General features: G+C 36.4%; 1 protein-coding gene across 1 annotated transcript; it reads left to right on the top strand.

Moving 5' to 3' along the window:
- The first annotated feature begins 6113 nt into the window (after positions 1-6113).
- On the top strand, positions 6114-12128 carry LOC110940742 (synaptotagmin-5). The gene is made up of 13 exons (XM_022182300.2): positions 6114-6509; positions 7560-7664; positions 7762-7812; positions 8079-8199; positions 8324-8445; positions 8650-8751; positions 9322-9396; positions 9498-9577; positions 9668-9818; positions 9897-10127; positions 10784-11068; positions 11424-11537; positions 11682-12128. Exons 1-13 carry the CDS (start codon positions 6405-6407, stop codon positions 11826-11828), a joined length of 1689 nt encoding a protein of 562 aa, XP_022037992.1. The 5' UTR covers positions 6114-6404; the 3' UTR covers positions 11829-12128.
- The last annotated feature ends 521 nt before the right edge of the window (positions 12129-12649 follow it).

Raw genomic sequence — 12649 nt, 5'->3', positions numbered from 1 at the left:
AAACGGGTTCAAGGTGAAACATGTAATTTTAATATTGGATGGGTTTCCAATTGCATCTAAAAAAATATTTTACACAAAGGGGTGGCAAGTTTAATATACATTGCAAATTGCCATGTTTATGTATCAGGCCGAGGTTCTTGAAAGAGTAAAAGGCATTAGAAGAGTGTATAACGAGCGTCACATTGCCTGGTTTATGGCTGGATAATTATTCCAGGTGTTTTTTCCTTCTTCATTCGGTGAATGAGACAACAGAAATTTCTAAAAGGATAAGGCATACACATGCTATTAAGTATTCAGTAAGTTCACTAAGGCCAGTGAGAAAACTTCAAGCATCATGTGGTTTCGATTACGCTGACTCCATTGAAAAAGACTTTCCAAAAATTGTAAATGGTAAAATGTACCCAAGTTTAAAGCTTTTGTTACATTTAGAGTTGTAAATTAACCAAAAATTATGTTACTGTGGTCAAACTAATAACTTTGGATGGATGAAAACATATCAAAATCAGTTTCATTGAGGGGCATTTTGGTCTTTTTAAAATTTTGGGCTTTTAATCATTTTATGGATTTATGCAAGTTTACGCCTTGTATGCACTTCATTTCTGTATGCTGTAGTTTACGCCTACGCATCTCACATATGTAATTGTTCTTAAAAGTTGTTTTGTTATTATCATTGTTTTTCCTAGAAGTTGCAAGTTGCTAAAGGGCATTCTGCACCATGAGCACCTAGAGAATAGCCTAACACAAAACACCTATAGAGTTGAACCAGAGGCCAGGGCCTTCAGGACAGCAGTCTATTGGAGCTTCGACTGAGCCGATAGAGGACACGTCTGTTGTCGACGATGAAGGTACCTTTTTATAAATTTTACCCTCCTTTTACAGGGGTTTTTGATGTGATTTTGAAATAGATTATCATGTTAGCTGGTCGCAAGTATTCAGTTTTAGATAATCAACTGATAACGGCTGCAAAAAGTTTGGTTATAAAAGAGCACAGATAAGTTATTTTCTTATTTTTTAATCTAATTTGAGAGACCCTGACACTTATTTCACCAGACGTCTCCCATTTTTGGCACACGATTGTTCTTTTAGGCCTTTTGAATTTGGTGTTTTTATGTCGTTTTGTTCATTTGAGGAAAGGTAATCATTTTCAGTTTACTTTGAAGTGTTCAACCCAGTGAAAAATCTTAAATATGCTTCATTCTGCAGGTCTTTTTATTTTTATTTTTATTTTTGAAATATGCATATTTTTCGAAGATTCTTGCTGTTGTTGTACGTGCTACGTTATACTCATACCTAAAAGCCTTTCTAAAAACATCTTCACCAGCCACGTCTCAATTCGGAGCTCATACATCCGACTCAGTTTTGGGAAGGTTAAATATTGAGTCTACACTTTCAAAATGAACAAAAACATGTCAAGCGAGTCAATTTTATTAAGTTGTGGTCATTTTTATTAAAGCCAACGGTCAGTTTTATTAAGACGTTTGATAACACATCATTTATTTTCCCAGTTGGTTGGTTGCTTCACAGTTTTAATAACGGGTCATTTATCAAGGCGTTCGTATAAATTCCGCATAAAGATTAGTTAAACTGAAGCGATATTGCCAACTCACACTGTTTATTGGGGTAGAGAACAATATAACCTTAAATATGTTAAATGATCATAGCTGCACAAGAAAATTATTAGAACGTATTATTTTATTTCTATCTTATAACTTAATTAGTGAAACTAAAATTTTCAACTTTTAGCTATGGCGGATGTTATTTCGGTAACGGGCCTGCTCATGATGCTATTCAAGAATAGTGTTTTAATTAAGCGAGGAAGAAAGCAGCAAGTTTAAAGAGGCAAATGGGAGTCTTGTTGGAATTTCTTTGTATATGATGAATTTGACTTGATTTGGTTGGATATTGTGGATAAAGATTTGTTCCGAGCATAGATGAAATTCGCTGTCAATACTAGCAATAAATGATTCATTTTATAAAGAATTATGGTTTTTTGTTTTTACATTCTGTACGTTTAATTTTGACTTCTATAGTTTGTGACTAAACATTTTTGTCATTCATAGTTTAAATGTCATACGACACTATATGGCTGACTTAACGTATTGCCGGGGTTTAAGATAAAAAATAAACGTTGAACTAACAAACCCTCTTGCTTAATTGACGAAAAAAACAAAATAAATTATCTATAGTTTAAGAATGCTTGATTAACTCTCTATTCTCTATGATTCCGTTGTTTATGGTACTGGCATTCTGGATGGTGGTCTCTATAGATTAGAACTAGATGATAATTTTTCCAAATCTTTGTTGTCATATAATATTAATGAATCACTCACAAAGATGGAAAAGAAACAAATTCGAGACTTAGAGACTTCATCTATGTTGTGGCATCAACGTTTAGGCCACATCTCAAGAGAACGATTAAATCGTCTCGTAAAGGATGAAGTCTTACCTCCTCTCGATTTCACTGATTTTGGAACATGTGTCAAATGTCTTAAAGGCAAAATGACATCAGCGAATAAGAAAGGTGCCACTAGGAGCTCTAATTTATTAGAACTCATTCACACTGACATTAGTGGTCCCTATCAAATTGCTGGCATCACAGGACATACTTCATTTATCACTTTCATTGATGATTATTCTCGTTACATGTACTTGTATCTTATAAAGGAAAAGTCTGAATCTCTTACAACTTTTAAAGATTATAAAGCTGAAGTTGAAAAGCAATTAGATCGTCAGATTAAAGTTGTGAGATCAGACAGAGGCGGTGAATATTATGGAAGACATACTGATGTGGGTCAAGCTCCTGGTCCATTTTATGAGTTTTGTAAGGGCCAGGGGATTGTGAACCAATACACCATGCCTGGTACACCTCAGCAGAATGGTGTCGCTGAACGAAGAAATCGTACCCTTATGAACATGGTGCGCAGTATGTTAGCCAACACTAATTTACCATTATTCCTCTGGACTGAAGCGTTAAAAGCAGCTGTTCATATACTCAATAGAGTTCCTTCTAAGTCTGTCCCTAAAACTCCTTATGAACTTTGGACAGGAAGGAAACCGAGTCTTAAATATATGAAAGTATGGGGCTGCATTGTTGAAGGAAAATTATATAATCCTTTCCTAAGGAAACTTGACCCTAAAACAGTTACCTGCTTCTTTATCGGGTATCCTGATCATTCAAAGGGTTATCGTTTCTATTGTCCTTCCCATGTCACCCGTATTGTTGAAACCAAGCGTGCTGCGTTCCTGGAGGATTTCAAGGTCAGTGGGAGCAGTACTAACCCTTACGAAAAATTGCAAGAAGTACAAGACGCGGGGGGGAGAGACTCGTCGCTTACCATTACTCCGTTTACTCCTCTTGTACCCCATGCAACTGCACCTGAAGCCACTGCACAAACTCCATCTCCACAACCAGAACCCATCATGCCTCATAACGAAGGCACATCAAACGCTCAAAACCAAGACAACGCTCAACCCGAAAATCAGCTCAGGAGGTCATCTAGGCAAAAACGGCCTACTAATTGGGATGATTATATTACCTACCTGACTGAAATGGATGCTGGAAAGCTCAATGATCCTATCTCTTATAATGAAGCCATTAGCAGTGATCAGTCTTCTGAATGGAACAAAGCTATGATTGATGAGCTTGAATCCATGAAGAAAAATGACGTTTGGGATTTGGTAGAATTACCCAACGGTGTCAAACCTGTAGGTTGTAAATGGGTGTTCAAAACAAAACTGGATCCGAATGGGAACGTTGAACGCTACAAAGCGAGATTGGTTGCAAAGGGCTACACTCAGAAAGAGGGAATTGATTATCAAGAGATGTTTTCACCTGTCTCTCGTAAAGATTCATTAAGGATCGTTATGGCCCTAGTAGCTTATTTTGATTTAGAGCTACATCAGATGGACGTCAAAACTGCTTTCCTTAACGGAGACTTAGACGAAGATGTTTACATGAAACAACCTGAAGGCTTTAAACCTGAAGGTCAGGAGCATCTAGTCTGTAAGTTGAAGAAATCCATTTATGGGTTAAAACAAGCATCACGTCAATGGTACCTCAAGTTTGATGAAGTCATGAAGAGGCAAGGTTTTATGAAGAATCAAGTGGATCAATGCACCTACCTCAAGATGAGTGGGAGTAATTTTACTATACTTGTCCTTTACGTAGATGATATTCTATTGGCAAGTAATAGTTTAAACATGTTGCATGAGTCGAAGCGGTTACTCTCGCATAACTTCGACATGAAGGATCTCGGAGATGCTTCTTACGTCATTGGCATCGAAATTCACCGAGATAGACACAAAGGGATCTTAGGATTGTCTCAAAAGACTTACATAGATCGTGTCCTTACACGCTACAACATGCAACAGTGCAAACCCTCCGTCGCTCCAGTAGTTAAGGGAGATGTTTTCGGTTCATTCCAGTGTCCGACAACAGAGGTTGAAAAGGAGCAAATGAGCCAGATACCTTACGCGTCAGTAGTCGGGAGCCTGATGTATGCTCAAGTCTGTACTCGCCCAGATATCGCTTATATTGCTGGAATGCTAGGCCGTTATCAGACTAATCCTGGCCTAGATCACTGGAAAGCAGCTAAGAAGGTCCTCAGATATCTGCAAGGGACGAAAGACTATAAACTGACTTATAGAAGAAGTGATCACTTAGAAGTGGTAGGTTATTCTGATTCTGACTTTGCCAAGTGCAAAGATGACAAGAAATCCACTTCGGGCTACATCTTTATGTTAGCAGGCGGACCTATCTCATGGAAGAGTCATAAACAACAGTTAACTACAACTTCAACAATGATGGCAGAATACATTGCTGTTTACAACGCAACCTGTCATGGAATGTTGCTTAGAAATCTGATCACTGGACTCAAAATTGTTAATTCCATTTCTAGACCATTAAAGCTTTACTGTGATAACTCAGCTGCCGTTAGTTTCTCGAACAGTAACAGTTCGACTGGAGCTGGTTTATATCTCGATACAAAATACTTGTTCGTACGTGAACGAGTTGAGGAAAATAATCTTCGTATTGAGTATATTAGTACTAAAGATATGCTAGCGGATCCGATGACTAAAGGTCTCCCACCTAAAGTTTTCGAAGAACATGTATCGAATATGGGACTTACTAAAGACCTTGTTTAATGGCATATTGTACTAGCTTATGTTTTAATTAATAAAATTTCCTCAGTTTGATTTTGTATGTCTCTAACATATGTTCTGCCGGTGTAATGACATATAGACAAATATAAATACAAATCAGATGCTAAAGGGCTTATACATATTTTGATCGTAACTATTAGGTTTTAAATTGAGGCTATAGTATGACTAATGGGGGTCCTGAGTCGAATGATGATTCAACGGCTGTATTTCTCTGCTATAGTTCTTGGTTTAAAGCTAAAATGAGTGTTAACTCCTGGCCAGGCTTACCTAATACTCATGATAAATGATTACTTGGCTAAGTGGGAGAATGTGAGATTAAATATATAAATGTAATATTTAATCTTGTAGCCTATATAATCATTTATATTATATTAGATCAAAATATATTTATTAACCTATTAATAATTAGTTGGTAACTGTTGATGGACCATATTACCCTTATTAACTAATTGGGTTTCCTCTTGGGTGTATAAATAAGGGGCTTATTAGAGAGTTAAAGGGTTACACACATTACACAATCAAACCCTCATTAACATCAAGAATTCGTGACTCTCTCCCCATAACCGAAACCTCCCTAATTTCGGTTTCATCACCATCATAACTTACACCCTAAGGAGGAACCAGATCATCCTGACAATCATGTCGAACTCAATGGCTGCATCTCTGACTGGATTCTCTTCTGGTCTGTCTGCTGTAACAGGTATTATTCATGTTTTCCATTACATTTAAACAGAACTGATCCAACACGAAATTCATGTGATTTAAACTTTTTTCATGCTATTTGTTTTTTTTTTCTTGGTTGCTATGCTGAGTATCGGTGCCATACCAATACCGTAATAAACCAAACCCATATCGAATGGCTCCCCGTCACATCGCGCGGGTTTCGTACTAGTAATAAGTTATATACAGAAGAAATCAAACGGAAGTAAAATTGGTCTTTGCCGGCCGGCTATGCCACTTTTTCCGGAGGGAATCTTGTCAGACACAAAAATATTTTTTTTATAAATTTACACATCATAACTTGTTAATTAAGTATTTACCAAAACATCCAACATAGCATATTATTCGCCGCCCAAAATCCTCGCTTAATTCACCAAAACATCTTTTCCCACAAAATCAATCCAACTTACCTCGTACCCAGTACATCAAAATTTGTGTATATACAAATGCCACTGAAGTACTATTTCAAGTCTTGCTGCTAGTTTCAACCACATCGATCTGTTGAAGAAGAAGAATCAAGAATGTCGTTTGTTGTGGGATTAATAATCGGAATTACACTTGGGTTTGCTTTGATTGCCGCATTTGTTCGATCGGAGAAGGCGAGATCCAAGCGTCGGGTTGCACTTGTAAGTTCATTTTTTTTTTGTTTCTATTTTAAAAGTGTTTTTTTTTTTTTTTTGGTAATGTTGAATGTTGATCTTTCTGTGTTCCATGCATACCCTTTTGTTGTAAAAGTTGAACTGATTTATGGGTCATTGCAATTTTTTATTTTTTATTTCAAAATTTTTATTTATTTTTCTCTTTTAATGTTGATTGTTGATCTTTTTGTGGTCCATGCATACCCTTTTTGTTGTAAAGTTGAATTGATTACTGAGTCATTGGAATTTAAGCTTAATAAAGGTTTGGAGCATGTGGGGATGTATCTTTTTATAAAAAGTTTTGATTTTTAATCAAGAATGTGTGAATTTGTACTGCAGCATGTATGTTCTTGGATTTTGTTCTAGTTTTGTAATTGGGTTTTTGTTTGAAGTTTAAAAGATTTGATTTTAAACCCATGATTCTAGGTGAGTTGGTATGAGTCCTCAGCTGCATACTAGCACAATTACAGTTTTTTAATGTTTATTTATGTAATTTTGTTTGTCAAAGCTTCGGCCCCGCTTGCGGTATACGCATATAATGTATATATGTGTGGGCGCTCGGGGAGCAAACGTGAAAGTGCACTAATTCTAACGTTATTTTACTAATTTCGTGAAAATAACGTTAAAAGAGGCGGATAGTTAATCATGCATCAGGCGGATAGCTGAAAGACAATGGGGTACATGCACTAATCGGCATTTGTCTCAATTGCTGAGTGTTATGTGCCTTATGTCTAAGGCTTGATGCAAAACTACAATCGAGCCGAGGGTCTCACTGGAAGCAGCCTCTCTATTCTTACGGGGTAGAGGTAAGGCTGTCTACATCTTACCCTCCTCAGACCCTACCTTAGCTTTGCTATTGGTGGGATTTACCGAGTATGATGATGATGTTTGTCAAACGTTAATTGAGTAGCTAGAGTTAAGAATCCTAAAACATGATATTTGTGTATCACTGTTTGTTATGAGTTGAAACATGTTATGAAGTGATTTTATGCAATTTTATATGCATACGCGAGTCACTGAGTTCAATGTGTTATAAAGGCGACGGTAGTTGCTGCATTTGCAAGGATGACTCGTGAAGATTCGACAAAGTTACTCGCCCCTGAGTATTATCCTTCTTGGGTTGTTTTCTCGCAGCGACAAAAGTTGAGTTTTACTTGCCCCGGTTTCACATTCATTTTGCTTTTTATGTGTTCTTTTATATGTATGGGAATTGATTTTTCTCTATATTTTGTTGTTGCAGTTGACATGGCTTAATTCTCATCTTACAAAAATCTGGCCCCATGTAGACGAGGTAACTTTGGCAATGACAAAACCGTCTTTTTTTCTTTTAAAATTCCAACTTTTGTACAAATAACTAAACATACACCGTTCAAGATATGTATGATGGTGGTATAATTATTTGATTGTGAATTTGGTGAGCCTGGAAAAACAGGCAGGTCGGGTCGGGCTGGGCTGGGTTACGGGTCAACATGAGTTTGGGTCAAACTGGGTTGTGAGCAAAATGGGTTCCAGTCGAAACGGGCTGTTTTAAAATCGGTCCGGGTCAATTTGGTGTAGGCAGCTTCAGAGCTTATAAAGGCAAATGTGGAGCCGATTCTTGAGCAATATAGACCAATTGTACTCTCTTCCTTGACATTCTCCAGGCTTACTCTAGGCACGGTTGCACCACAGTTTACAGGTTCGCCTAATTTAATTATTATTATTTTTTTTTATTTTTTATAGATTTTCATATTCTGTGAGAAGTCACTGAATGTAGTGATTAATTAGCTTTCGGATAGTATTTATGACACCATAATTTTCAGGAGTTTCCGTTATTGAAGATGAAAGTGATGGTATAACTTTAGAGTTGGAGGTAAACTGGGACGGGAATCCTAGTATAATACTTGATGTCAAGACTAGACTTGGTGTCAGTTTGCCAGTGCAGGTACGGCAATTTGTTTAGCCATCCGTCGCGTTCTGACTTTCTGAATATTGATACATCTCAAGGTTATGAATTAAAATTGTTAAACCGGTTTCTAAAGTTAAATAATATTCATATGTAATCTAGATATCCAATCTTTCTATTATGACGATTTAGTGACGGATCTGTAACTGAATTTAAATATGAGAATTTATTTTCTTTGTGTAGGTGAAAAATATTGCTTTCACAGGAGTTTTTAGGTTGATCTTCAAGCCACTAGTTAATGTATTTCCTTGCTTTGGAGCCGTCTCGTTTTCTTTGAGAGAGAAGGTACTTTTCTTTTCCGTCTTCTACGATTATGGTAGAAAAAATAGAAATGTGATTGTGGGTCCTATTAGTTAGACTTGACAAAATCAATGACTAGATGGCTGAGAGTGGGGGTGTAAACGGACCAGGTGAAGCTCGAGCTCGACTTGTGTAACTTAAGAGAGCTCAAGCTCGAGCTTGAACTCGGCTCGTTTCAAGCTCTATGTCTAAAGGTCATACCAGGCTAGTTTATTATGTATTAATTATTTCATTATTTAATTTTTATACGTATACAATTATTTTTATAATGATAATTTTGTATATATAACATAATATCTTAATTATACATAAATAATTATATATATATCAATTATTAATTTATTCTATTTAAATAAACATTATTATAGATATATAAATATTAGGCCCTGGACTTGAGCAAAAGAGCTTCAATTTAGGCTCAGCCTCGTTTAAGTTCAGCTCGATTCGAGCTTTTAGCGAGCCGATCTCAAGTAGATCAGGAGAGGTTCGGCTGGTTTACACTCCTACCTGAGAGTAAATCAATTCTTTTGTTTTTTTTTTTTTTGAAAATTGCAGAAAAAGATGGATTTTACTTTGAAAGTTGTTGGTGGTGACATATCCGCTATTCCCGGTGTTGCTGATGCTCTTGAGGTATGAGTTCCATTCTTGTCTTCTATCGATCTCTTTTAATAGCTTGTATATTGCGTGTTTATATATATATTTTTTTTCAAATTTCTCAACGTATGATGCAGAGTACCATACATGATGCTGTTGAGGATTCAATCACATGGCCGGTTCGAAAAGTTATTCCCATTCTCCCTGGTGACTATAGGTATGGCCGCATGTTGGTATATGACATAAGTACCCTTCGAGGCTTCCATAATTACAAAACTCATCATTTTTTTTTATTATGATTTGATAGTGACCTTGAGTTAAAGCCCGTGGGGACATTGGAGGTGAAGCTTGTACAAGCTCAAAATTTGACTAACAAAGATTTTATCGGGAAATCTGATCCTTTTGCTAAGTTATATATACGTCCGTTGCGCAGTGGAACAAAAACAAGCAAAGTTATCGTAAGTTTTTTATAAGTTTTTATGGTTGTTTTTGCAAAGAACAACGATGAATTCTGTGGTTTATTACTTTGTATTTAGGACAATGACTTGAATCCAGTTTGGAACGAACATTTTGAGTTTGTGGTTGACGATATATCCACCCAACACTTGACACTAAAAGTATATGATGATGATGGGCTTAACTCTTCGGAACTCATCGGATGTGCTCAATATAAGCTGAGTCAACTCGACCCTGGTAAAGTGAAAGATGTGTGGTTAAAGTTGGTAAAAGATTTGGAGATCCATAAAGACAATAAAGACAGAGGGAAGGTGAGAACTGTAGAGTTGAACCTTGGGTAACAGGTCGAAATGTCGTTTTTTATAATACATATCTAGAGACCGGGTGGGTTGACCCGCAAACAATTTTTGTCTATCTCTATTCTACATAAGTAATATATTAATTATTAGAGTTAAATTCCATTTTAGTCCCTGTGGTTTGGGCCATTTTGCCAGTTTAGGTTAAAGGTTTTATTTTTCGCCTGTGGGTCCAAAAAGGTTTCACCGTTGCCATTTTAGTCCAATGGGTTAACTTCATCCATTTTTTCTATTAACGAGAAGGGCAATTCAGTCATTTTATATGGCTGAATTGCCTTTCTAGTTAACAGAGTTACATATAAAATGACCGAATTGCCCTTCTCGTTAACATAAAAAATAGATGAAGTTAACCTAGTGGACTAAAATGGCAACGGTGAAACCTTTTTGGACCCACAGGCGAAAAATGAAACCTTTGGACTAAACTGGCAAAATGGCCCAAACCACAAGGACTAAAATGGCATTTAACTATTATTACAAATGTAGTGATATCACAAGATGATTTAGGATATTGTATGCTTTGAGAATAGACTTTCGGCCCGTTTAACCCGCTCCATTCATTTCAAGAGATTATATAGTTTTTTGTTATAATTTTGTTGCTTGCTTTTGTGTAGGTGCACTTGGAGCTATTATATTGCCCGTATGGTGTGGGAAATGGGTTCACCAACCCATTTAGTAAAAACTTATCAATGACATCTCTGGAACGGGTGCTCGAAGATGGTTCGGGCAGTGAAGATGGTGATGTAGTCAATCTCAAAAAACGAACCGTAATTATAAGAGGAGTGCTATCTGTCACGGTAATATCTGCCGAAGATCTACCGCCTGCAGATTTAATGGGGAAAGCCGATCCTTTTGTTGTGCTCACAATGAAGAAAACGGGAACAAAAAACAAGACGAGGGTAACTTCGCATGCTTTTTCCTAGGGATGGAGAAGTGGTCAGGTTGGGGTAACGGGTCAAAAAGGGTCCGGCTTAACCATAGAATAGAAGTAGTTTTCTGTTCGGGTCAGGTAACTCAGGTTGACCAAAACACTTTTTAACCAAAACTTATACTCTTTCTTACAAAAATTCAGTGTCAAATATGATTACCAAAGTTATATATTTCAAAATGATCCTAGTTTTGAATATCTTTTTTGACGAAAATACAGTTTGGTCAGCTTGGTCAACTTGGTCAACTTTCAACCCATTTCCCTTTTAGCTATAGAATTATAATTGATTTTACTTGGTTTAAAAAGTTATTGTTGTCAAATTGCAGGTTGTAAATGAAAATCTGAATCCAATTTGGAATCAGACTTTTGACTTTGTTGTTGAGGACGGTTTACATGATATGCTTATCGTAGAAGTATGGGACCATGATACATTTGGCAAGGTACGCGCATCGTTTTGCATGTTCCTTGTCGTTAAGGATTAATTTCATAATCATATATTTATGTGCATGTTCCACGGCTGATGTGGGATTTTCCTATCAAAGCTTTTCACAACGCTGACTTTATCAATGCTCGAGTTTTTGCAGGATTTCATGGGAAAATGCATTTTGACTCTAACAAGAGTTATATTAGAAGGGGAATATAAAGAAAGTTTTCAAATTGAGGAAGCTAAATCAGGAAAACTTACCTTAAATCTCAAATGGTTAGCACAACCACTTTATCGCAATTCTTAGCGTTGTTGCGTTCGGCTCAACATCATTTGCCAACAAGAAGAACTATTGAAGAAGCACACACATGTTCATATTCAAAAGAGCCTTGAAGGTGCAAATTTTGCATGCAAGAAGCCAATATGATATTTATGAAGATGGTAAGATCAAACAATTTTTTGGGTAGAAAAACATGGATGTTCTTGGTGCAATTTTGTGTTTGCATCTTGGTTTTGAAACTTAATAACTTTTTGGTCAATTGTGGAGTCACTGACAATTTTGTGGTGCTAGTTAATGTTGCTAACAATAAACTAACCAAAACTTTAATTGTTTTTTTTTTTTCTCATACACCAAGTAAAAGGACATATTAACCACATACTAGAATTCAAACAATTATGCCTATTTACTCTAATTTTTTTTTTTAAATCTAAACCTCCAATAGTTTTGGCTTTCATTTTTGTTATAAAAAAATTTAACCAGGCTACTTAAGTTATTGGTGTTCACATGGTTTTGGTATAGATTGAACTAAGGAGTTATGAAGTAACTAAAACTATCATTTTTTAACAATCAAACGGAAACATTTTATTCATGCTGGGTTAACATAGCAAGGTACCATGCAGCCCCATATTACGAAAAAAAAATAAAAATAAAAAATAAATCCTCCATTCACTCCATGTTACTTCAGTGTCTTTCGCCCTTTGCTTGACCCCACCCCCACCCATTCGTATGATTCTTCTTTTATCTTCTTCAGTGGCGGACCTAGAAATTATTTACTGGGGGTGCGATCATAGGTCTTAACCAACATTTCAAGAGGTGCGGTCGGAACTTTTGCCTATAAAGTACACTAA

Source organism: Helianthus annuus, chromosome 5, assembly GCF_002127325.2.
Source record: "Helianthus annuus cultivar XRQ/B chromosome 5, HanXRQr2.0-SUNRISE, whole genome shotgun sequence".
NCBI classification, from domain to species: Eukaryota; Viridiplantae; Streptophyta; class Magnoliopsida; order Asterales; family Asteraceae; genus Helianthus; species Helianthus annuus.
The sequence above is the reverse complement of the archived record's forward strand: the minus strand, read 5'-3'. Positions and strand labels throughout refer to the sequence as shown.

What these genes read in the sequence shown, in the direction of transcription:
- LOC110940742 (XM_022182300.2), top strand. Translation starts at nt 6,405, where the DNA reads ATGTCGTTTGTTGTGGGATTAATAATCGGAATTACACTTGGGTTTGCT. An exon ending in CAAAAACAAGCAAAGTTATC is followed by an intron (nt 9,819 to 9,896) that starts GTAAGTTTTTTA and finishes CTTTGTATTTAG; the next exon opens with GACAATGACTTGAATCCAGT. An exon ending in GAACAAAAAACAAGACGAGG is followed by an intron (nt 11,069 to 11,423) that starts GTAACTTCGCAT and finishes GTCAAATTGCAG; the next exon opens with GTTGTAAATGAAAATCTGAA.